The following is a 24,718-nucleotide window of genomic DNA, read 5'->3' as shown; positions in this document are numbered from 1 at the left end:
CCCTAACTAACCCTAACTAAACTTAACCCTAACTAACTACCCTTACTTTTCTTTCTTACTATTTTAAATATCTTTTATCCTTTTCTTTTACACCGTACGGTTTTTATCTCGTTCGTTTTATTAATATTATTATTATTTAATATATTTTTATCGTTATTTTATTATAATAACGACGTCGTCGTCCACTTTACTTTTTAACCTTAACCTTTATAAATTATAATCCGTTATTACTTAATAATAACTTATCGTACGATAAAATTAATTAATAAATAGTGTTACGTCGTTGTTTTCTTTATTTTCCCGTCGACTATATCCTCGTACGACGTCTCGTCGTCGATGTATTTCTTATTCGATTTAATTAAATTAGATTAGAATAGACCCCCCATTTTATAAAGAACATTTAAATCCGACAAACCTTTATTTATTAATAAAAAAATTCTTATTCGGTTTATCTTATATATTAAAAGTGTATATATTAATTTTTCTTATATTCTTTTTTAACACTTATTATCGTTTTTTATTTTTTTTTATTTTTTAATATATTTAAGACGGGGGTCGTACTTTTATACGTCGTCGTATCCTTACTTTTTTTCACTACTTTAAGTAAATAAAAAAAACTTTTTCTTAATAAGTTTTCGTCGTACGATATATTTAATTAAAAGACAGTTACGCGTCGATGTTATCTTTAGTTTCCCGTTAAGTACATACTCGTACGATATGTTATACTACTTTTATTTCTAAACCGATTTAAATAAATCAGTTTAGAATGTACCCTACGTTTTGTGGGGAACATTTAAATCCGACAGACCCCTGTTTACTAACAAAAAAATTCTGAACCGGTTTATCTTGTATGTTAGGGTTGGTCTGGGTATGTCACATCTCCGTCCGGTCCGACCGTGATCTTGGGCCACGGAGGAAGTGTTCCTTTTAGGATTAACGTGCCGTCGAGTTTGAACTAAGGCGGTGGGCCCCTTTGTGTGTTAGATGAAGTCGTCTGGAAGAGTATAGGGGTATAGGCTTACGGAGGATATATGCCGGGTGGAAGAGTCCACCTCCATCCCTTGACGTTTCCGGAACAAAGCTAGATTGATAGGAGATGAGTTAGATGTCAAGTTTTAAATATATGGGTCGGGCGGGAAGGAGGTAAAAGTTTACACTCACATTCAAGAACCATAGGTTACATGGTAAAAAATAGCTACCATCGGTCTTAGTAGGCTTCGGTACGTCCGTGGTCACCGTTACAACAACGCCCGGCGGCCAAGACTTGTAAGTGACCATTGGAGCTGTAGTAGTTGGCTTCACACCGCCATCGCCACCGCCGCCAATGGGAATGACTGGCATAACTGGTGCTGATGTCGATGTCCTCGAAGGGGCCACATAGGTACAGTCCTGGGTCAGAGTGCCGCTAGATGAGCCCAAGAAGGTGACAACCTTGGATGCACATTTAAAGGCAATGGTCAAAGCAGCTCCACTTCCGCAACTCGTCGTGTACGTCGTCTGGGGCGTGGCAAAGTGGAGGGCAGTTTGTGTTGGGCAGACAATTGTGGTCGTGGCCACAATCGGTCGGAAAACAACGGTGGTCACCGTTGGACCGGTTGCCGTTATGCTGGTGAAGATGGGTGTATAGTATGTGACGACGCCATTCCCACCCACTCGAATATCGCTATCATTTACACCGCTAGGGCCAGCAGTAACTTGTGGCTAAGGAGCGAGCGTGGCTGTCCGCACGGTCATGCCGCCGTTACCGTCTGGCAGGAACACTGTCACCGGTGGGAGGCTGACACTTGGATGGGCCACAAAGACGCTGGATGCCTGCTGCTTGTCGGTGACGTGAACATTAGAGTAGTGCATGCTGCCGCCAGATGAGATTGTCACTGCAGGTACAGTGATGGAAACGGTCGTCACGGTGGAGAAGAAAGTTGTCACAGCCTGACCACCAACCGTGGTGGTTTCAGTGTTGCCGTACTCAAACGACGTTGTGATAACACCGGGAGAAATCGTCGTGCCAGAAGACAGCTTACTAAGCGGCAGCACCAGGGTACAAGGTGGATCACAGCGGGCCGTGGGCTGTGACCAGACTTCGGTGCCAACATAAGCAACGTTGGATGTATCGTCGCCGGGAAGATCCATACATTGATCTCGGTTGAAAAGCCACTGCACTGTAAGTTGGAAGACTAGAAAATGTTAAACGAACCGTGTTAATGATGTACGTACCGTTGTCAGTAACTCTACCATTCTCCAGTCATAACCTCTGAGAGTCCTCTACCATTCTCCAGTCATAAATAAACGAATGGCACGCTTCTCTCACTTGATCCCTGCCGCTGGAAGTACACTCAACCCCTCTATCTTTCCATTTTTTGTCTTTTATTTGAAACTTTTGATTAAAAGTCTATAAGTAAGAAAAAGCTTTGTAGTTGTTAACAACTAGTAACGTACGAGTTAATAGGCTTAAACGAGTGGAGGGATAGGGAAAACGTGGAAAATACTTTGAAAGAGAAAAAGGATAAAAAAGAAGGGAAAAAAAGGGAAAAGACACGAGAAATAAACATTACGAACGACGAAAAAACGAAGAAAAAGAAGTAAGTAAGCGATACAACTAAAACCCCGAAAGTGCAAACGAAAACCTTACAATAAAAACTTAAACGGTTCGCGTCGTCGGTTGAAGAGATAACTTCCAACATCACACAAATACGACCAACAAGACACCTTAAATCAAAAGGAGGCATCGTTTCTACTTGGTTGTAATGGCGATGGTGGCTCTTCAGGTGTAATCATCAATTCTATTTACCCGACCCGTTACGTATATGGCGCTCGATGCTGTACCTGCAGATATCTTAATCAAGGTAGTCTCCACGGGAAATTAGGTGAAATAACATACGTTAAAGATTAAACAAATAGTCTGTTACTCAAATTGCAGTCCAAGGACGTTTGTGTCATTTATACACTGTTGGGGGACAGTAGCCAAATGGAAAGCTAATCCAAGTCTTCGATGCCCTCTGCAAGACCTGTTTCTAAATCAACCCATCCGTCTTGACCGAAAAAGCTTTTGAGCAGAGACTCTGCGCGCTCTCTTCCAGTAACCACCGTGTAGTCGCGGCCCTCGTTCTTCGGCGGGTCCTGGAAAGTCTTGTTCGGTCGCAGTGTGCGGAGAATCCCGATAACATCTGTCCAGTTAAACTCGTATGCAAAGGCAAAGATGCGCTCGTTTTTAATGGACGAGTCAAGCAAGGCCACCGCGTGAAGCCGTGCGCAGTCTCGGACATGGACATAATATTCTGCATGTCGATGTTAGCAGGAGAGTGGAGAGGTTAGAATCAGATGGGGGAGGCACTGACGTGGAGGCATAGTGTCGAACGCGAAGTAGTTGTCCTTCCAAAAACTACGCACAAAGCCCATCGTCGAACCATGCTGGTATTTCGGTACCAAGATTTCTCCCACCTAAGATTAACATCGGTCAGAAATGGGTCGTCAGGAGTGAATGAAAGGCGGCCGACTCACGTTGTAATTGGGAAGAACAGTGTTCAAAACAAAGCCTGGGTTGGTGTCTTTGTTCCATTCCCAGGCTGCACGCTCACCCTCTGTCTTCGCGGCGGCGTAGACAACGAATCCTTTGGATACTTCAGGTGTCTCGTTACCCCACGCTGCTGCCACTGCTTCATCGTTGTATGTGCCTTTACCTGGTTAGGAAAGTAATCTCCGATGTAAACATGTGATGTGGGATGACCAACTCTGATCAATGACGGCTCCCTTGACATTCGCCTTCGGTATGATTGCAGCAGACGATGAGGAGGTCAGAACAAAACGTTGAATTTGCGGGTTCTTGGCAGCAGCATTCAGAATATTCCTGGTTGCTTGCTGCGTCTGGGGGATAACCACGGAAGGATCCGTGTTCATGCTGACGTCGCCAGCCTTTCACGTTTGTTAGCATATGACTTTCGAAAATTCGATTTTGTATTGGAGGCACTTACGACGTGCACAACTCCATCAATTCCACGCATGGCCAATTCCCAATCGCTCTCATCCTGCATGTCACGAAGCACGAAAGACTCAAACGCGCCTTTGCCATACTTGGTTTCGAAGAACTCGTTCAACCAGGGCTTATCCTCTCGAGCAGTACCCCGAACGCGATATTTCAGACCAAGGAGGACATCTGCGACGTGCGATCCTATGTAGCCATTGGCTCCCGTAACGAGAATCAGAGACCCGACTGGCAGTGCGTATTGTGGTGTCGTCATGGCGTTATTAAAAAAACCGATAGTGTCCTTCGTGGGGAGTTCAGCAGGAAAACATGGGCGTCATTATCGTATTCTTGTCACCTGTCCACGACTAGCAATTTATACAGCACACAGTCATTTGATAAAGTGCGTCGACCACCCTCTCGCCCTTTGTCAGCACGGGACATAGCTGGACAGAAGCTACACTCCGGTCTATTTGTCAGCACCACTACGGCGATTAAGTCAATTCCGTATTTGTCAAAATAAAATAACCCACAATTGTGATTGCTAATGAAACGGAAGTCGTCACCTATGTCTATTCTTGTCCTTGGATTGAATCGCTTACAATTAAACGACCGTGTGCTGTCTGTCTCGAAGTTGGACGAAAAACGATTGGTGATTCGCCGGTCTCGACTTGGCTGATGAAACAAGGCATGCGATACGAATATACTTTATTCATTAATCCGTATTCTCTGTACAATAGCTGTTTCCTTTGCTGCTTCCTATTTATTAATTTAATTCTCTTTAAAATAAAGCACCACGTTGTCACGGAAGAAGCCCTCCAATCAATCCACCTATTCCATCTCCGATTCCTCCGATGATCCCACCTATCCCACCAACAATGCCACCGACGGCATCACCAACATCGCCAACAACGCCTAGCACGCCTTGGACCAAAGTCAAGGCTTTGCCGTCCTCTAAGGCCGCCCCTGCATCTTTCTTAGGGGTGTCTTTGCCCTGCAGCCACTGCTGTAATGCTTCTTGGTCTGGTGGCTTGAAACTAGTTGTCGGCATCGGTAGTACCTTTGTGCACTCTGTCAGGTCATTGATATTGTTTACGCCGAGCATGCTCATTCGAATATACTCTCGGGCAAAGTCCTAATAGCATTCAGTTGGCGAGGTTAGCTTGATAAATATACAAAGATTGTTTGCAACAACAAAGTACGTACGTTGTTCCAGGCTGCTTGCCCCGCCGCCGTGGAAAATGTGTTCCAAGTAGCGGCCGTGGATTCATGTTTGGACAATGCAATGTCACTGGGGAATCTAAAGACCCGAGGTGGCACTGTGGCGCTCTTTGTCTCTCCGTAGAAGAGGATATCCCATACTCCAGGTGAACTATCTTGTGGCGCGCCGTCACGGGTCTCGTCGACAAAGTGCTGCTGGGAAGTTGTGTGGGCACCCACGAGAGCAACAAGTGCCTCTGGTGTGATGGTCTTGTTTTGAAACAGCGCGACAAGATTTTCTGCAGAGGCATGGACATCCGGCATACGTCCCTTGTTGGTGGCTTGGCTGCTATCTTTGCGCCCAACATACGAGCGAATGCGCGGCCCAAGAGGGCAAGTGACGGTGGCAATGGTGGCTCCCATCTGGATTAGGTCCGCCATTCCAACGCCGTACCTGGAGTGGTACGTGTCGTACCAGCCCTGAACAATAATGCCAATATCTTGGAGTCCGTCGTTTTCAGCCCGGGTTAGTTCATTGGCTAAGACGATGCTGCCATCTGCACCGCCAAATGTGTCTCCCTTTTCCCAGCTAGCGGCGTCGTGGAAACCTAGACGGACAGCTGCCCGTGCATGCTTTGTGCAACGGCCCGAGTCGCCATGGAACTTGGCGTACATGTCGCGCTTAATGTACTCCCAGATGCAGCAGGGATCGCTGGCACACTGTTGGCTGTCCTTGGCAGGGACGTTTGTGTAGGTGGACGTGACGTCTTCGGGCGAGTCCTTGCCCTGCAATATATTCTTCACGGAGCGTCCGACATCTGACAGCTCGTGGTCTGCGAGCGAAGTGAGGTCCCCAATCATCTCGACTTGATTGGTGTTGTCATCTCCTCGCATGTTCAGAATATCCTTCAGTCTCCCTTGTCCCATACCTGGATAGGCGTTGCAACCGTAGATCGTGATCCATATTGTAACTAAATGCGCGAGTTTCATTTTGAACGAGACGTAGAGGAGCGAGAGAATAACAAATGGATCGAAGTGCGATGATAGTCGACAATGGCACAGTTGGCTACTGGTACGTCAAACGGCAATGCCAAAACAATTGACCAGAGTAGAGAATATATAGCGATATAACAAGAACAGTCGGTCAATGAACTTCACATCTGTCCCTGCCACACAGCAGAAAGATCAAGTAACTCCACGCAAATTCGCATTAATATCCGTTCCACGGGAACGGTCCAGGGACCTGCCAAGTTCATTTACTACTGCCTGTGGTCAAATATGAGAATGTCCATTATATTAAATTTCCCGTATTCCCCCAAGTTGTTATTGGCAAACAATGCCGATCCTGTAATTCAACCGCTAAAAATATGACCCAGATACTGTGGGTGTTATTTATAAGTTGGTAACTCGTCTGGGCCGCAGAATGAAACTTGGCAGTGTTTCTATGCCCGGGAAACGGACATCAGATGGGACCCTTCTTTTGAAGCCCCAGTACACTCAGGGGAATGAAGAGATATTCCTCGAGGCAGGCGCGGCAACGTATGTGAAAGTAAAGAAAATCTTGGATACAGCCATATTTGAACAGTCCGGTTAAAAACGTGGCTAAAATGGCAACGTTGTTCTTTTGGAGGGAAGGTACAGTATGCAAGTCACGATCTTTTACTGCGCGGTTCGTTTTTGCAGAGAGAATTAGCATGGACATTGTGAACATTGGGGATATTTTATTGGGGGGAAGCCTTTTATTTTTATTTTATTTTTATTTTTATTTTTACTTTTATTTTTATTTTTATTTTTATTTTTATTTTTACTTTTATTTTTATTTTTATTTTTATTTTTATTTTTATTTTTATTTTGAAAAGTAGGTGGGCTTTAATTTTTCAAAACATACGATTTTGGGCACACGCTTTGAACGTTTAAAACGCCAGTAACGATATTGCTCCTCAAGATCCACGGTCTTTTTGATGTGCGCGTTTGGAAGTTGTCGAACATCGGGAATAACAGTGCTTTGGAAACGTGGTAAGTGCGGAGTGGGGAAGAATTTATCACAGTCATGAGTGGGGCTGCCGAGGCAGTCTGGATTACTAAACCGCGTTGCCAGGCTAGGCCAAGGGTCACAGAAAGTTATTGAAAATGGACGTCTTTTCCCTTTCTTAATGCATGCACCAACTAAAGCCATTAAAGGAAACGCTCAGATGACGACCCTCACCGATATTCCCATAAAAATACACAAGGTAGCATCCCACACAGACGGAAAATGACATTGAACTTGAATAAGAAGCCCGTCATCGCCATTGCCGGTGCTGGTCCCGGTATCGGTGAAGCTATTGCCCGTCGCTTTATACAGGAGGGATTCGCAGCAGCTTTGATTGCCCGCACGGAAGACAAACTGCAGAACATGGTGCGACAAATCGAAACAGACTACGGAACGGGAAGCGCGCGATACTACGTTACGGATCTCAGTGAAGAGGCGTCTGTCACTGCCAGCTTTCGAAAAATCCGCGTGGAGCTGGGGCCCGTTGACGTCCTTGTTTACAACGCCGGAGCGCGGCGGGTGAACGGCAAGTCTATTCTCGACACATCATCTGCAGAGTTTGACAACTTCGTCAAGATCAATCTATTCGGCGCTTTTTGGTCAGTCAAGTGCGTTCTGCCCGACATGCTGAAAATGGGAAAGGGCACGATTTTATGTACAGGCGCGACGGGGTCGCTCCGTGGCATGCCTGGCCTGAGCAGCTTCTCACCGGGTAAATTTGGTTTGCGATCGCTGTGTCAGATCATCACTCGGGAATACCAATCCAACGGAATTCATGCGGCACATATTATCGTGGATGGTCCTGTCGACGGTAAACTTATTGGTGGTGTGATGAGACGGGCTTGGCAACGTGAGGGCACTACGGACAAGCTGGAAGACGTCTCGTCTTATCTTGTGTTGCCCGAAGACTTGGCACATACCTATTGGTTTCTCCACACGCAACCGAAAAGCACATGGACGCACGAATTGGATACTAGGGCACAGAAGGAGAGCATGTTTTCAAAGCTGTGAATTGTCAGACTGCATTTTATGGCCAGTTTGCCAACTGGCCACTGTCGCCATGACTGGTTAGACAAATTAAATTTGATACAATGAATTCATAACCGGCCTCCTTCTGCAAAGTGCTGTAGTTGAGCAGTGTAGTGTTCACTAGACGGGGGCACAACCCATGGAAAGCAATCCATCCAGTGGCTATTCTACATCCAGCATGTAAGACGTTAGTCCTCTCGTTGCTAGTTCTTTCAAGATCGTCTCTTCCATGATTGTGCTTCTCTGACGAGCCCACCATGCAGACTGGCTCGTCAATAGAATGCGGGCGGCGCGATAGAAATGACCGAGCAAAATCAAAGCTCTCGAGTCATCTTGGCTGACAAGATTGCGAAGAAGGTTACCGGAGAGTACAGGAAATAAGAAACAGCAGCGCTCAATATCAGGCTGAAGCTCTGCCAGGCCATCGCTCACTGCTGACAGGAACCGTGGGTCGTAATCTGCTCTGGGTATCCAGGAACCACGAATCATAGATACAAGACAGAACATAAGAGAAAGCCTCGAGGCAATACGACGAAAACGTTTCCGGTGCGAGTCCTCTGTTTCGCTTGAGCTGCTGGTTGCGTTCGACCTGTCTTGTGTTGGTGATAATGGTTTCGGCCCAACAGCTGGGCAAATTGGTGGCTTTGGAAACGTGCTGAGGTGAGACTTGTCGGTCACCTCGTTCTCTCGGTGTCGGCGGTCATCCCAAATGGTCATGAAATGACTGACGTACCTGTCAGGGTCTTGGCCGTGTTGTCGAATAGCCTCTTCGAGCACGTGTCGCGGGCTGTAGATTGTCGCCGCAAAGAAATCGCTTCCGGTGGACCATAAAATGGGATATGTTTCACAAACGATACCGAATACTCCAGAGCTCAACTGAACCAGGGGATCTTGCAAGAGACGTTGGCTCAGAAGATGAGGATAATACGGCTCGCCGTCCACGTCGATGGTGTGGTTTTGTTTGAAAATGTCTCCTTGGGACATGTCCTCGTGGTTGACCTTCATCTCCCCCAGAAAATCCAAACTGCTCCATGAAATGTACTGCATAAGCATGGACGTGGCAATCAGGGCCTCGCTGTTATCCGCCGTAACGGGGGACGACAGCTGTTCACTAAAGAGCGAGGCAGATCGCCCCAGGAGACCACGAGCGACGTAGCTATATCGAGTGCCCTCGGGGACCTCAGTCGCTAGGTGTGTAGCCGCTAGGCAGAGTATTGTATTCATAATATATGGCTCCTATTTGTTCCTGCTGTTTAGTAAGATGTGCACTGTCTAGCTGCCTTCTGGAGTGATTTTGTCATACTTGAAAAGACCAAGGCAGTATCTTATGCCAAATATCTGGAAACGTCAGAGTACCGGTGATGACCTTGTGGAAGTGGTAAAACAGCTCCATATGCAGAAGGTTCACCTGAGTATTGTCTCCGGTGGCCGAGAACATACAAGTATCAGAAGGTTGCCGGAGTCGTGATCGAGCGGCGTCAGCGCTCCACGATGCTGCTTCTTTATGTGTCACGCGCATACATTTTTCCTTGCGTTTAAGACAGTTTGAACACGGCTCTCGCTCGTCGCACTGACGTGTCCAACTTAGTTATAGAAAAAGAAAACAACATTTCGGAACGCTCCCTACCTTCACTCGTCGTCGTTTGCAGGCAATGCACCCATGCCGGCTTTTGTAGTGTGGCCTCTTCTTTCCTCTTGACCGTGGTGAAAGGGCGGTTTCCTTTGGAGCCTCCCCGTTCGTAATAAAGAGAAAACTGCCGACGCGTCTTTGGGAGGTAGACATCGCTTATTCCGTGTTGCTGGTTGCCGATTTGCTTGTCATCCGCATATGACCACACGCCGTACCTAGCTTCTCCAGGAACGAGATGAATGAGGTGGGTGCGATGCGAGAAATCACGTTTTATCGGGCACGCGGTGTGCAGACACCTCTCCACTTTTCTGTGGACCTTCGTTCCCGTTTCGGAAGTAAACGAGACTCCTTTCTGAAGATGACGTCACCGCAAGTGTCTGCAATTTCGACGGCGAATGAAAAGTGAAGGCTATACAACTGTGCATTTGATTTTTAATTCTATCCAGTCGTCACTGCAATACACGGTGTCCATCTACTTCCACGCTAGCATCTCACACTGCAGCGACGCAAGCCAAGCATCTTCGGTGTCAGCCCATGCTTGCACAGCATCTAAAGTCTCTCGCGTCTCCTCTTCGCTGATTCCAGCCTCGCGCCAGTTTTTGTAAAATGGGTCCCCGGGAGTCAGCTGGCCTTTCGCCCGCCATGCGAGCCAGGTCCGGGTCTCTTTACCGGTTGAGATTGAGCTTCCGGCTCCAATTTTCACTTTGTCGCCATCGTCTGTGTCGAAGCCAGCGCTGCGGTAGAATTCAGGCATCCTTGCACCGTTGGTATCCATGGACCATGAGGAGCCGTGCCGCAGCATTTTGTTCAAGTTCTCTCCCCATAGCCGGTCGAGCTGATGCCGACTTGGGTGAAAATGACTGAATGCACCATCACGCGAAGCCAAAAGCCCTCCGGGCTTGAGTACACGGCGCATCTCTTCCAGTGCCTGGCGTGGTCCGTCAGGAAGCGGCATATGTCCCAGTACCTGTGAAGAATAGACGATGTCAAAGGTGTTGTCTGGGTACGGTAATCCGTTTAGGACATTTCCGTGCTCAAATGTGACCGATCCAGGCCCTTCGGTTGATATGTGCCCATCAGTTGCCAGTTCCTGGGCCTTTTCCAAGACATTCTCTGACAGATCGAGACCGACAATTTTGCCTTCCGTGGCATATTTTGCAAGTCCTGTGGTGATCGTGCCAGGTCCACAACCCACATCCAGAATGTGGTCAGACTTTTTGATGTAGGGCAGTAGAAAAGCGGCGTCCACTTCAGCAGTCCGCCTTTCATGATTTGCCGTCGTGTAGTCTGAGTGGCCTTGTTTGTAGCTGTTGTTCGAATCTTGCTGTGCCATAATGGAAGGTGGCTTGTTCTTGTGAATGAATGAGGCTGTGGAAAATTATGATTAGTGCAGGTTGCAAGTGATGGCTTGAAATTTTATAATTCTCTTTGGTGTTCAACTGGAATTCTTGCGTGCAACTGAGAAGTTATTTATGTTCGATTCCAGTATTGATGTCGTTCTCGCTTTACCGCTTTACCAAATTGAGAAATGTCCGAGAAGAACGAATCGTCACTGCAAATAACCTGACTTGGTAATCGTCGAAAAAACAGGGTTGTATTAAATACTGAATTGGGAAATGACCGAGATAAACGAAGCTATGTAATAATATTCGCAAGAACGAGACATCACATGGCAAACACATCCTTGTGAAATCCAGGACAATTACGTGTTTACTTTAAGGCCTGGGCTACTAGACCAGTTGATTTTCCGACAGTAATTGACCGTCCCTCCACCCCCCTCCCCCCTAACCCCTAAGGAGGCCGCGGACTTTCTCGACACAACGTCGGTCGCCTACCGCCGACGCCTCGCGGCCAAGGGCGATCCTCCTAGCACCAGGTACGCCGTCTCGCCAAAGACAAAAAAGAACATATTCCTCACCCACCTGGTCTCCCTCGACGCTCTCAAGATGCGCGTGACCAAGCCAGCCGGGTACACTGCTCCGTGGGGCAACAGACGCGGCCCGCGCATCTCGGTGCCCCTTTTGCGTGACGAGACAACGGGCGCGACGCAGGCCGACGCCTACGAAATCGAGGTCTTGCTCGCCACCTTCAACGATCCCACCCTGGAGCCTTTCAACAAGTACGTCCGGTTGCGCGCAGCCGAGCACGTACAAGAGCAGAACGATGCCATCTACATGGCCTGGTTTGAACACAACCACCTATCCGTGCTCCTACGGCGCACGTACGGAGCCAATCCCCCACCGGCGCGCCTGATCACCACGGCCAACTCTGCTGTGTACCAATACTGGATCGTGTTTGTCCGGGAGAAGGAGGAGCTCGTGGCCTATGTCCATGGGTACAGAGGTAGGGTCGAGGACGACGTGGAGATTGGGATGTTGGTCGCAGCTATCTTAGAAGATGGCACCGCTTCGGCAGTTTTGCACGCGGCAGAAGAGTAGAAGGCAAGGTCAGGCCAAGCAAGCAGTTAGAGAAGAGAGGACGACGCGATGGCTTCTTTGTAAAGAAAGTGCATTTAAAGATAGTTTTTACATTAGGGCTTTTTTAAAAGAAAAAAAAAGAAACGACAAAAAAAAAACGTGATGCATAAACGAGAAATAAGAGAGTCTTTTATTCACAGTTAACGGGAGACCGTGGTGCTCTCGAAGTGCGCGGCAAGCGTGTTGTTGAAATCCAGGTCATAAATTATTTTAGCTTAGTCATTCAGGTAGTTGTGCCTTACATCTTAAGCACTTGTTTCAGGGCATTGCCCTGTTTTGTCCCTCTGAGGGAGGATTGAGAATAGGTTGATCCATGACAGGGTCTCTATTTGGCGGCGACGTGACTAGAAAACATGCTTATTTATGAGACCCAAAAAGGGAGAAAACGTAAACGAAAAATGTATAGGTGATTTTGGAGTTCGGCCCTGGATTTCGAAGGCCAGCCCCTAGATGCTAAAGTGACAGTTGGAATGAATGACCGGGATGCAAAGGCGCCTTTTAAAGAAATTTCGCGGATATAAGGAACATATGCACTGGAAGGATTTCCTTAACTCCACAGCGGGATCCCGCTTCTAATCGTCGTATCATGCAAAGTAAGTGGAGGTTCTATCTATTGAAGACAATTAATGTTATTATGCACAATTCGTGGTATCGCACACAGCGTTAATCGCCCAAGGATCATCAAGAGTTGCAAGACGAATGGCATTCTCAACATCGCGCTTTCGGAACGCTGGTCCGCGACCGAGACAGATAGGTCCGAGGGAAAGATCTACGACAAGGTCAGTAAATACATGGACAAGAAGACACAAAGAACCATTGAATCTCGGCATTACTCACATTTAATGAAGCTCGCTACGTTGAGCTGCGGAGCCGAATTGAACCGGGGACCGGAAAGGGGCGAGCTCGGGTCCTGAATACGAATCGCTCGCCGCTGTAGCAGCCTTTGCACACCACTCGCATCCATCCACTCATCAGCACCCGATTTATTGACAATTTGCCATGTTCGAGAGGAAACGGCGAGTTGTTCAGGCGAGTAGCTATTCCTCCTTGAATTGAGAACTTTTGTCCTCAACTCGATCGTGTCTCCTATTTCGTCGTGCATGACATCGACGAATCCGGAGATCAAGCGGTTGCGCTCGTCGATGGTCAATCGTTTGCCGAAGATTGCTTTGACCCTTGGATCGTCTCCAAATGAGCTTGTTAATAGATAGTATCCAGTCTCGCAGCATTGTCGGATCAGACGGTGTGAGACTGTCCAGCGCCCTTGTTTTAGGAGATTATCGGGCGATACTATGGTCGGAAAATTCAAGGCGGGACTAGGGATGGATGAAAAGGGGATAATCGGAGACGACAAGACTATTCCGAGCGGTAGAATTGCTTGTTCTTGGAAGGGTGGCGTAGGGGGTAGTTGTGATAGTCCAGGCCATTGAGCCGCGAGGTCCGACGTGGACTGGAAAGCGTCACCCATTATTGGCAATGAATCAAGTTCTGTTATGAGCGGATTGTCATTTGAGATTATATCTTGTGTATCACTGACCGTGAGAGACGTCGATGGCGATACGTCCGCCGGCGCTGCAGGTGCTTGTTCGGCCTTGTCGCAGCCACTTTTGGCAAGCGACACGCATTGCTGTGTAATTTTTTGCAGAGCAGCTGTGACACGAGGCTGATTTTGGAGAATCCCAACCTCGAACAGAAGATTACTGAACGAAAGGAACGACTCGCTAAGGTCTTCGATGCCCGACTCGAGTTCCTGTACGCGAGATTGCAGATTGCCGATCGTGGTCTCTTTTCTCTTGCGATATGCTTGCTGTGCGACGCGAAGCTGCGTTCGACGTCTCTGGATTCCTTGAGTCAGTTCCAACTTGCTCTGAGTTGTTCGGTAGGTACTCACCTCGGGAACTTGCTGATCGTCCGTCACAGTTCGTGGCCGGCCTCTCTTGCGAGGCGCGGGGGCGTCAGTCATTGTTTCGACCATCGTGTATTGCTTTTGAGACCTTTTCTTTATCTTGAAGACATGCTGTGATGTAATAGATAATCTGAGAACGTGACAAGGTCGGGGCGTCGGGACTGCTGAATAATCGAAAAATCAGTGGGTCGTAACGATTGGCCCGAACTGCGCTCCAAGGACGTGACGTTGTTGCTTACTCCTCGGGGTGGGGGCGACGGGACCGTTGAATAATCGAAAAATCAGTGTGTCGCAACGATTGGCCCGGACTGCGCTACAAGGAGTTTTGCTGTACAATGCTCCGTCCGAATCAACTCATCATCAAGACCGAGCGCGCCACAACGAGGAATATAAATCGAATCGTCGACCTCAGCTTACTCGATAATTCTCCATCTCCCAATGCTCCGAAATACCTAGGGTACAGCGCACAACTCTCGCAACATGTCTTCATTCACTCAGCCGATGCCAGTAGTTGCCTGCGGTAGAATACCCGCGATGGGGAAATCAATCTCCCAGCACGTGCTGCCTGAATATGAAGGTTCTTGATATACATTCCTGAAATAAACAAAATATAGTGCTAATACCCCTCAGTCATCCACTTCATCCTGTCATATGAGGCTGCAGAGGCTGAGCTCCCGCATCTGCTTGCAGGTCGCGATCCTCAGTCTCGGAGCCCCAATGAGATCGGAACCCACGATTACAACCGGCCTCCTCGCGCCGTAATCTTCGGTCGCGGCTATGAGCCTCAACAGGTTGAAGAGCTTAAGAAGAAATACGCGGGTGTTGCTAAAGAACCTGTTGCTTGGGTGAGGGGCAACCCAGCGGATCTCCCTGCCGGGGCCGCTGGACCTGACTATGCTCAGAATATCGCGGCGAATATGAAGAAGGTGCTTAATAAATGGAGGGACGGGGGAGGAAAAGATGAGGAGATTTTGGTGTACTAGTCGCTTTGTCGGGGAGAGATTATCTGATGCCTTGCTTTTTGCCAGTTCGAATCTCACCAACACAAGTTCGAGGGCTGATGTCAAGGATATTTGTAAGTGGTCTTGGACTTCGCTAGTTGGTTCCCTGGGCTTGGATCTTTTGGCTGTCGATGTACTTCTTCTGGTCGTGGCATAGAATGAGAATAGGAGATTGAGCATCCAAATGTTTACGATTAAAAAGGCAAAGTAAAAATCTTTTAATTGGGCACGCTCCTTAAATTTCACCCCGACCGTCCAGGCCGAAGCGTAATGCCATGAACCTGTTGCACGTGGTTCCTAAAATGATCCAAATGCTTCAGATTTACTCCCTCCTCCTTGCACTTAGGATGACCGCAGAAGATCAGATGGCTGCGCTCCATTTCTTCCATCTCCTTTAAATGCTGGTGGTAAAAGTGGTCGTTCATCACGGACGGTCGACAGTATGAGAATATCCTCTCCTGGTATGTCTGTCTTTCGTCACTAACGCAGCGTGGACACTGTGTCTTTCCCATAAGAAGAGGGAATGGGTCCGGTCTGGGCGACTCTTCTTCTTTGCTGTGGGCCGTAATATGTGACTTCTGGTGGATACGGCGCAATTTCACCGTGTCGCGTTTTTGATAAAGAGTGGCTATAAGCTCGCCAGCCTCAATACGCCTCTGAGTGAGCTTAGTAGGGCTGAGATCATCCGACTGGCTAGAGAAGAGCTCAGCTAGCCGAGCACGCTCAGGAATACGGTGTTCTATCACGGGCTCACTGTTTTCTTCTTGTAGCTCTCCTCTTGCCTGTCTCTTAATGTCCTAGGTCGGCCGTTTGTAGAGATAGTATTCGTGGTAGGCTTTCCGGTTGGCTTTATTGCGTTGTGTATGTTTAGTTCGGATCGTCTTGGTAAGGTCTCGAACTTTCTGTTCCTCCTCTCGGCCTTTGATCCGGTATTGACCTTTCTTTAACGTTGTCCTCTCCTATTGAAGCGCGACGATCTCTGGATCTAGTGGCAGGTCCCTCCAGACTTCGTCCGGGACCATGTCACTGCTTGCGCTGGGATCGCGCATGGCGCTCATGTGTGAGAGTATGCCAATCAGAGCATCTTCATACGGCTCGTCCAAGACAGCGTTCTGTAGGTGGAATGTGACCTTCTCATTGATATACGCGCTGTTGAATATAGCCAGCCCATTTTGGATCATGGCGCATCATCTGATCGCGCGTGGCATCGGTCGCCTTGCCTGCGGACGTAATGGTTAGTATAATAATTATTACATAAGGTACAGGGAAATATACCATTGGCCGCGTTGCCCGCCCCTCTGCGCCACACTTTTAGTTCGATGGGGTTTTCGAACCCAGTATCCAGCGATTACCTGGCCATACTGTCTCGTAGTATGTGGTACTGGAGGGCCTCGTCCTTCGAAGTGATCGAACTATTTGAACGGCGGAAGACCGGTCGTTTCAACCAGTCCTTTTTCCACCGAAGCGGTGTACAGTTAGTCGGTCCCGTGTTTTTCGACTCGAAGACACGTCTGACATTGGTAAGACTGGGCGCGTCGAATGCCTCGTCGTTAACGGTAAGACTGACAATAATAGTTATCAAGCAGAAAATCAACTTTTTCGTCAGTGTAAAAAAGAAGATAGTCCTATTACAGGTGTCAGTGGGGACGTATCACGTAGGGTGTCAATAAGAAAGACGAACGGTTTAGGTTTGTTATCCGCTCCTTTATGGTGAATAAGCTTCACTGCCATTGCCAGCACATCCTCGCCAGTGACCGGGTGGCGTACAACCATTAGTAATACATCTTTATAGTAGGAAGCCTTGGGACGTTTGCGGCCGGTCGTTTCTTGTGATAGTAGTTCTTTAAGCAGCCTGGAATCCTCGTCGAGAGGTTTGTCGTAAGTTGTGTCGCGTAATCCCGAAAGCTCTCCACTCCCTTTTTTAACATGGTGACCACCGACGGATTACGGGCTAAAGAGTTCTTTAAAAGAGCCATCCGTGGGCTTCTTTTTCTCGTTGTCGACAATCTCGGTAGGGCGAGCCCCCGTGTAGGTAAGGAAGAGGTAGCACCCTGACAGTTGTACGCGCTGCCGTTCCGTGTGAAACGTACTAGTGTCGTACGCGATATTGAACGTCAAAATCACTAATAAATCACCCGAGTCTCCTACATCCTTTCCGTTTTTGTTAGGGGCGTGAAGGTTAAAGATAGCCACTAACGTGGTATCGTGTCACTGTAAAAACATGTTAGTAACGGTTATCGTACTAGAATAAGTAGCCGAGAACGTACCTTTATTATTTCCTTACTGTTATTCTTGTTTAAGTATCGGCCATTAACACTAGTATAAAGTTGTTTATACTAACGAAAGTACTCCTAAGATGAGTCCCACGAAGCGATCTTGTAATTCTCACATAAATGGTGGAGAAAATCCATCGTTATCGCTCGGTCAGCTCTTTGAATCACATCCTTTCAAGGACCCAACTTTACAAAGTCGCAGTACCTTAAAATCTGTTAACAACATGTACTAAACGTAACAGGGGTTTATTTTTTTTAAAGGGGGGGGGAGGGGGGAGGGCGGTAGTATCGTATAAAGCAGTCATACCTCTTCCATTTCCGTAGAATGCCAGCAATGTTAATTTTAGTAGTGTCGGTATAATCTGGCAGGAAAAAATGAGCGTCTTACAACTGCTTCCGAAGGACAACACGCTGGGTGACCGTCAATGGTTTCCGTTGCTTCGAAACCCGTGATTTCGATTCTCTCTGTATAAACTGTTTAATAAATTCCCCGTACTAGTTGTTGCCTTGGTGTCTTTTAGGGTAGGTCTAAGCCATGTTGGGCAAGTAGAAATAAGGGAAAGACTGGACTGTAGTAGAAAGAAGTGAAGATAAAAAAAAGGTATTTATAGGTGTGAAACGGGTTTTATTTATACTAATAAAACGATAAAGGAGAGTTAAGATAAACTTATTATAGTATATAGAACAGATAAAAAGATAAGTAGTAAAACGGTACGTATCTTTATTAAAACTGTAAGTTTCGGAGGTCAATTGGATAAATCTCGATAAACTTGGTGATGAAAACACGAAAAGGAATCGATGAATTGATGAATTGTATACGGAATTGGTTGTATGTTACAAGGATTAGATTCCAATCTTCGTTCCTCGAAGAGAGAGCGACAAAAGGATTATTATATTCTATGGTAAGTGAAAGGTTTAGTCATCGTACGTCATAGACTATAACGCTAGCTTATAACGCCTATGCGCTGTAAGAGGTCGAGGGTACGCCACGAAGGTCGAGGGTACGCCGCGTTTAATAGGTGAAAAAGGGTAAAAAACACTTAACGGTACTATAAATAATGTTATAGTATTATAAATAGTACCGTTTTATAGAGAAAATTCAGGGCTTCTTATAAAAACGATCCGGTAAAAAGAACTATTACACCGTAAAATACTTTTAACGAGGACTGGAAATAAAAACCTTTATCTTTTATTATACGTTTTCCCGACCGTTTGGACCGTTAAGATAAACTACTAAAACCAGACTCGTTTTATAAAATGAAAAAAGTTAACCGTTTAAGGCTTAATAAACACTTTAGTATTAATGTAATACTCCGTTACAGAGACGGTTTTAAAGAATTACAACTACAGGTACATGGTACTTCGAAGGGACAAACCCCTCACTACAGGGACCGCCGAAAGTGGCGGCCCGTGCTAGATAAAAGTGGCGGCCACAACAGCGCTTTCTCGACTTAATCTGTAATTCCTTTTTAGGGATTAGAAGGGGAGAGAGAGAAATACGTCAACATAAATAACACTATTTTTCATTTCGAACAAAAATGTAAATTTAATACTCGTTTATTTGCTTTGTACTAATCTTCGTCATTATTTGTGTACATTTTATTTTTCAAGAGTAAAAAAAAAAAAAACAATAAAATAAAATGACATTAAAAATTCATCGAACAGAGTATGAGAACAAGACTAAGCTTAAAGTTTCACCTCGCAAAGCATCTTATTCCGTAGAAACTCATCAATGTAAACACCAAGAAACCATAACCTTGGTCCTGTGGCGCATCACCTCAAAATAAGCTTTGCTACGCCACTTTATTTTCCGCGCCGGAATTAGTATTGCCAGATTGAGTTTTGTAGCGTGCCACCCGTCAAGACTCGAACGCGCCACTGAGTCAGTTGTGGATGCACCAGACTCGCCCGCAGCCAATTGTAACCGACATTGTTTGCCTTTGCGGCCACACCCATGCTTGGTGCCGACAGCCGGAAACCATAGTGCGGAGTCAAGACTGTCACTGTTAAAAGTCACGCTACCCCAGCTTCTCTATGTTTTCCGCTTACCGTCGCGACGTGCTGGTTGCCGTATTCAAGAATGTCTTTGTGGGGGAAATGAGGAGACAGAAGATGGGTGTGACTGCACCGGATATCATAAACCGGCCTGCATACGATTGACCATTGAGAGTGGCTGTTTTGTTCCTGTGCCTTGCCTTGAAGGTGAGAGCACCGGTGTACCTGTGCATGCCGTTCCCCATTCCCCGGCCCCCAATCTCGAATCCCTGGTATTCGTCCTGTGATAAAAAGGAGCCGCTGCCGATCGCAACGTTCTTGGATGGTCCTCCAGTTCCTTCCTTGGACTGCACTTCACCTGTATGAAGAAAGCGACTGTTTTGTTTGTGAACGACACCATTCCATACTCATCAACCTACATGAGCAGCCATGGAAGAAGTCGCCGCTGCTGGTTCCGAAAAGGTGCCGTCAGAGACACCCTCTCACCGAGAGGATGCTGTAGTCGTCGACGTGGAATGTGATTCGGGCGCAGACTCGGAAAATGCTGCTGGACACATGACAACACAAAGTTACATCAGCATCGCAGTGAGTTTATTGGCAGAGTCCTTTCCTGTTTGACAACCATTGCTGACAATGCAGGCTCTCCTATTCACGTACAATGCCTATCTCTACACGCAACTCATGCCCCCCGCTGTGCTTGCCTATATCAATGCAGATCTCGGCCCGGACGCCAACTACATCTGGATCACCATCAGCTGGAATTTGGCAGCCGCAGTGGTGGTGACAGTGAGCGGACGCCTTGCGGACATCTTTGGTCGACGCTGGTTTATGATCAGTGGAGCTTTTATCTCGACAATTGGTGCCATTGTCGGTGCCACGTCCCATACCATCAACGGCATGATTGCGAGCGGTGTTCTCTTTGGACTCGGCGGCGGTATCCAGGAGATGGTCTTCTCGTGCCTACAGGAGATGGTCCCCAATAATCGCCGCTTCTTGGCTCTGGGCATCTACGAGTTTGGCAACCTGCCGGCCATGTTCGGGCCCATTATTGCCTATGCGTGGATTGCTTATGTCGGTACCGGCTGGCGCACCTGCTACTACTGGTGCATCGCCTGGGAGGGGGTCGCCGTGTTTGCCGTCTTCTTTTTCTACCACCCGCCAACATTCCAGACCAAGCACCGCGGCGACCACGAGACATGGTTGCATCTACTGGCGGAGCTGGACTACGTCGGTCTTGTCGCCTTCACGGCGGGCTGTGTTCTCCTGCTCCTGGCCATCAGCTGGGGCGGCGTGCTGCACCCTTGGAAGAGCGCCATTGTCATTGCCCCTATTGTAGTGTCGGGCGTGCTATTTGTGTTTCTTGGCTTCTGGGAGGCGTACGCGCCGCTCAAGCACCCGATTCTGCCACCGCGTCTGTTCCGCAAGACCCGCGAGTTTACCACGGTGCTGGTCGTCATCTTCGTCGCCGGCATGCTGTACTACTCCAACCTGGCCCTCTGGCCCCGTGTGTCCAGTCTTTTGTTTATTCCGGCCAATGACACCATCAAGCGTGGCATCTACGCCGAGATCACCAGCTTCAGCACCACCCTCTCGGCATTTTACGGCATCACAGTCATGCCGTGGCTTGGCCGCGAGCGTTGGCAGCTGACGACGCTTACTGTATTGCAAACCACCTTTATCGGCGCCATGTCGGGTCTCAGTCTCGACTCCAAAGCCCGTACAATTGTCTTTACGCTGCTGGCTGGCTCTGCCTCGACCTGCACGTCGATGTTGACGTTTGGCACCATCAGTCTCTTTCTCGATGATCAAGCTGATATGTAGGTGCAATGCGCTCAGTGTTCCATTTTATTATTTAATTTTTAACTTACTTGTTACCGTCTCTTCCCCGTCCGGTTCACACTCTCATTACCACTTTAGCACTACGCATCTGCTAACGTACACACAGTGGCGTCGCTGTTGGCTTGACTAGCACTTCTCGTCTCATTGGCGGCGCCATTGCCGGCGCCATCTACACGTCCATCTACACGAATAAGTACAGCACGGGCATCCCCGTCGTCCTGCAGGAATACGCCGATGCCGCTTACTTCAACGGATCGTTCCCACTTCTGCTCAAGGCTAGCGCCATTAACACATCCGCCGCTTATGCGAATGTACCCGGTATCACGGACGCCGTCATTGCTGCGGCGGAAATGGCCGTCAAGGTAGCGTACATTAACGCGTTCAAATATGTGTACTGGTCGGCGCTGGCTTTTGGCGGCGTCTCGATCTGCTGTGCCCTGGCAACACGCACCGTTCCCGACGACCGCAAGACGAAGCAGCGTGCCGTGACCATGGAGAACGAGAAAGGCATCCACGGCACAGCTGAGCGGGCCGCCACTTAAGGACAAAGTGTAGTTTTAAAAAGATAGATGATCCGGACCGGACCAAGACAGCGAAGAAGACAAGGATGCAGATGTATATACCGGAATGTATGAGCAATGGTAGTGGCATTATTTTCTACATGGCGCCGCCACCATCTACGTGAATAGTATGGCAAAGTACACAGCAACACTATATACTGTTTGTTTACTCCCGTTTTGACCTATTCTTGCGATGGTGTACCACGATTGCAACCGGCAAGCTGGGCATTCAGAGACGGGCTCCATGTCTTTGCATTGGGCGGGATATTGATTACCAATCAATCCTTCTGCTGGCTGTTGATATCCCAGGTCAACCATCTAGAAATTGTATCTTAACTAGGGCAGGGCAGTAAGCTTGGATGACAATCTGTCCGTGCAGGGGCATGGCATAGGCCAGTTAGGCTAGAGGCTGGCAGCTATATCACAAGAGACTTGAGTTATGACGGGGACTGAGCGCTAGGAAGTGTGCGCGGAAATCTAGAGATGAACTGAAGAACTGAGGCTACGATGAATGTCGGCCGTTGCACACTGTCGAACTTGATAATCAAGTCGAGGCGAATAGCCAGTCCAACGGGCCACCCCTGTCACATTGCTTCGGCTTACATAGTTATGCAACAAGAGAATAGTCTCCCTCCCTCCCCTTTTCGGGGAAATCTGGGCCAGACGGAGAAGGAGTCCACTACGGCACGAGTTACTGTCGAGAGATGGCAGTCGAGAATGGTGACTGTATTCGAGGCCAACAAAAACATCCGCCAGAAAATCGTATATGGTCACGAATGCAAAATTCAGAATCGTGAGCAAAATCCAGATTTTGGAGTTGTAAACAACGACAAACTTCTAAGCTGTATATGCTTGGCCGCTCTTGATTTCTCGAGTACTTGAATCATAGGATGGAATGCTCTTCTCTATTGTCTAATAGTCAAACAGTCTATCAGGTATACGCATGTTGGGTGACAAAAACAGTGCGCAAACAAGCTGCCATCCGCGGAGAAACACTGATTCGCGAATCGTGCGGTGAATGGTGTCGGCGGTATGTGGTGACAGGCTGTATTATGCCCGGGATGATGCCTGCTGCGCTCGATTCGCGACGGAGTTTGAATTTTGGCTCATAGTCCGTAGTACGCGAAGGTGTTCGTTCTTGAGCTCTTCAAAGTCGTGCTGCAACTGGTGATGCCACGGATAGAGGACGAACACCTGAAACGCGAGCGCCGAAGAGGCGACGCAGAAGTTGGTCAAGGAAATGATGCGCGTTGTTCTCATTTTGATCGGTGGATTTGTTGGAAGAAATAGCTGCTGTCGAACTGTGACGAGAGCGGGACAAACAACGCAAGAGAGAAAATGGTCAGCAGCGATTGTGTGTGGAAGGCAATGGTGATAATGGCAAATTGGCCACATACCTTTGCACGTGAAAGTCGCGTGCGCACTCCCCGGCAGAATAAATCGCCGAGGACTCGACGGGTGACTGGTGTTGGGAGACAGGGCAATACAGTTGGCCACTGAGTAACGTCGCTGGACCCTGAGGATCAATGAAGGGCAATTGAGCGCGTAATGTAAAGGCAAGATCTATCATTGACTGAAGTATGTCGTTGGAGGGAAAATGAGGACCGCCTTGGGCCATAGTGTGCTGCCGACTGTCGGCCACGGGTATTTACGGGCTGCAGCTGTGCTGCACGGACAGGTTTGCCACTATTCCCAATTAGCGTACCGTTACAGCGGCCACGTAAAGAAAAAAACATACGATCATGACAAAGAATTCGCATTAGTGCCTAAGAAAACTGGGAACGTTACAAAACAATCTCGACAACTCCGACATATTACGCCACAGCCGTTCTCTAATCCTGTCAATATATAGCTCCGTATGCATACGGCTGCAGCATGCCGTCGCCCAGATTGTCGCTTAGATTATTGCCCAAATTATTTTCGAATCATCGCCAGCGGGTTCATAATAGTGGTCCACGTCCCACGGGAGAACTTCCTGGAGAAGCCTGGCGGTGCTGTAGCCGCCCACCGGTGGGGCATTTGCCACCGAGCCCATTTCTTGCATAGCCACACTTAGACGGGCCGTAGCAAGAAAAGCCGTATTCTGAATTGAGTTGGCACGTTCAACATCCGCAACATCTTCCACCACGACAACAGAGCCATCGTCGACGACCGTTTGCTGCACTGCTTTTGCGCTTTCACTAGAATCCTCCGACACTATCTCGAGTAAAGAGTGGCGAGAGGCCATAGACATATTCAGTCTGTTATTTCGAGGAACGTCAAGGTTCTTTGCCGAGCGGCCGGCCGCCTCCTCCTCGCCCATCTTTAAAGTGTAATCATTTTGTGAATGTCCTCGACATGCGGCCGGCCTAACAGCACCGTAGGATGCTTTGGGTCTCCGAGGAGCGTCACTGTGTCGCGCAAACTCTCTTCCAGGCGGGCTGTGGCCAATACTGATTGTGCGTTGTGTATACGGTTGTCTCCTTCGTCGCATCGTCTGTAGCGCTTCCCGCGACTGTCATGACCGTCGAGTCGGTGTCGCAGGTACAGTAGAATTTGTGCGACTTGGACGAATAGTGCCGTGAAAGGGATGCCGCGTTGGAAGCTTTGTTCGCGTGCAAGGAATGCGAATATGAGGTCGGCCGCCTGTTGACAGACCGAAAAATACCGCCACAGAGAAGGCGAAGACGGCCCAGGCTTGCAACATACTTAGCGCCGTAATAAATGCAAACAGATTTGAGAAAAAAAATGAAAAAAAAAAAAAGAAACTTGGGAACCGAAAATATTAAAGTATAAAGTATATTGTTCAATTACGTTTTTATTGAAATTGAATGACCAG

At 48.0% G+C, this 24,718-nt stretch overlaps 12 protein-coding genes across 12 annotated transcripts; 4 read left to right on the top strand and 8 right to left on the bottom strand.

The window, feature by feature from the left end:
• Nucleotides 1–2,973: 2,973 nt before the first annotated feature.
• SPSK_04331 (cinnamoyl-CoA reductase) lies at nt 2,974–4,235 on the bottom strand (the record flags this gene model as incomplete). The annotated part of the gene is made up of 5 exons (XM_016731139.1): nt 2,974–3,275; nt 3,336–3,438; nt 3,499–3,677; nt 3,729–3,909; nt 3,969–4,235. The coding sequence occupies 5 exons, from the start codon at nt 4,233–4,235 to the stop codon at nt 2,974–2,976; spliced, it is 1,032 nt and encodes a 343-aa protein (XP_016586326.1).
• A 525-nt stretch (nt 4,236–4,760) lies between these two features.
• Nucleotides 4,761–6,148, bottom strand: SPSK_04289 (ligninase H2; the record flags this gene model as incomplete). The annotated part of the gene is made up of 2 exons (XM_016731100.1): nt 4,761–5,093; nt 5,165–6,148. 2 exons carry the CDS (start codon nt 6,146–6,148, stop codon nt 4,761–4,763), a joined length of 1,317 nt encoding a protein of 438 aa, XP_016586325.1.
• Nucleotides 6,149–7,412: 1,264 nt separating this feature from the next.
• SPSK_04517 (short-chain type dehydrogenase) lies at nt 7,413–8,201 on the top strand (the record flags this gene model as incomplete). Its single annotated transcript, XM_016731321.1, has 1 exon — nt 7,413–8,201. One exon carries the CDS (start codon nt 7,413–7,415, stop codon nt 8,199–8,201), a length of 789 nt encoding a protein of 262 aa, XP_016586324.1.
• A 180-nt stretch (nt 8,202–8,381) lies between these two features.
• Nucleotides 8,382–9,443, bottom strand: SPSK_04417 (uncharacterized protein; the record flags this gene model as incomplete). The annotated part of the gene is made up of 1 exon (XM_016731224.1): nt 8,382–9,443. The coding sequence occupies one exon, from the start codon at nt 9,441–9,443 to the stop codon at nt 8,382–8,384; it is 1,062 nt and encodes a 353-aa protein (XP_016586323.1).
• An 878-nt stretch (nt 9,444–10,321) lies between these two features.
• SPSK_04494 (arsenite methyltransferase) lies at nt 10,322–11,182 on the bottom strand (the record flags this gene model as incomplete). Its single annotated transcript, XM_016731298.1, has 1 exon — nt 10,322–11,182. The coding sequence occupies one exon, from the start codon at nt 11,180–11,182 to the stop codon at nt 10,322–10,324; it is 861 nt and encodes a 286-aa protein (XP_016586322.1).
• A 613-nt stretch (nt 11,183–11,795) lies between these two features.
• On the top strand, nt 11,796–12,287 carry SPSK_04615 (uncharacterized protein; the record flags this gene model as incomplete). The annotated part of the gene is made up of 1 exon (XM_016731416.1): nt 11,796–12,287. One exon carries the CDS (start codon nt 11,796–11,798, stop codon nt 12,285–12,287), a length of 492 nt encoding a protein of 163 aa, XP_016586321.1.
• An 868-nt stretch (nt 12,288–13,155) lies between these two features.
• On the bottom strand, nt 13,156–14,289 carry SPSK_10576 (uncharacterized protein; the record flags this gene model as incomplete). Its single annotated transcript, XM_016736925.1, has 2 exons — nt 13,156–14,163; nt 14,218–14,289. 2 exons carry the CDS (start codon nt 14,287–14,289, stop codon nt 13,156–13,158), a joined length of 1,080 nt encoding a protein of 359 aa, XP_016586320.1.
• A 477-nt stretch (nt 14,290–14,766) lies between these two features.
• Nucleotides 14,767–15,215, top strand: SPSK_04635 (uncharacterized protein; the record flags this gene model as incomplete). Its single annotated transcript, XM_016731435.1, has 2 exons — nt 14,767–14,809; nt 14,863–15,215. 2 exons carry the CDS (start codon nt 14,767–14,769, stop codon nt 15,213–15,215), a joined length of 396 nt encoding a protein of 131 aa, XP_016586319.1.
• A 977-nt stretch (nt 15,216–16,192) lies between these two features.
• On the bottom strand, nt 16,193–16,414 carry SPSK_04752 (uncharacterized protein; the record flags this gene model as incomplete). Its single annotated transcript, XM_016731546.1, has 1 exon — nt 16,193–16,414. One exon carries the CDS (start codon nt 16,412–16,414, stop codon nt 16,193–16,195), a length of 222 nt encoding a protein of 73 aa, XP_016586318.1.
• Nucleotides 16,415–19,930: 3,516 nt separating this feature from the next.
• On the top strand, nt 19,931–21,882 carry SPSK_04094 (siderophore iron transporter; the record flags this gene model as incomplete). Its single annotated transcript, XM_016730905.1, has 3 exons — nt 19,931–20,086; nt 20,141–21,318; nt 21,447–21,882. The coding sequence occupies 3 exons, from the start codon at nt 19,931–19,933 to the stop codon at nt 21,880–21,882; spliced, it is 1,770 nt and encodes a 589-aa protein (XP_016586317.1).
• A 1,068-nt stretch (nt 21,883–22,950) lies between these two features.
• Nucleotides 22,951–23,160, bottom strand: SPSK_10993 (uncharacterized protein; the record flags this gene model as incomplete). Its single annotated transcript, XM_016737214.1, has 1 exon — nt 22,951–23,160. One exon carries the CDS (start codon nt 23,158–23,160, stop codon nt 22,951–22,953), a length of 210 nt encoding a protein of 69 aa, XP_016586316.1.
• A 637-nt stretch (nt 23,161–23,797) lies between these two features.
• SPSK_04656 (uncharacterized protein) lies at nt 23,798–24,202 on the bottom strand (the record flags this gene model as incomplete). Its single annotated transcript, XM_016731456.1, has 1 exon — nt 23,798–24,202. One exon carries the CDS (start codon nt 24,200–24,202, stop codon nt 23,798–23,800), a length of 405 nt encoding a protein of 134 aa, XP_016586315.1.
• Nucleotides 24,203–24,718: the final 516 nt, after the last annotated feature.

The sequence above is a fragment of the Sporothrix schenckii genome, assembly GCF_000961545.1.
Source record: "Sporothrix schenckii 1099-18 chromosome Unknown Cont47, whole genome shotgun sequence".
Lineage (NCBI taxonomy): Eukaryota > Fungi > Ascomycota > Sordariomycetes > Ophiostomatales > Ophiostomataceae > Sporothrix > Sporothrix schenckii.
The sequence above is the reverse complement of the archived record's forward strand: the minus strand, read 5'-3'. Positions and strand labels throughout refer to the sequence as shown.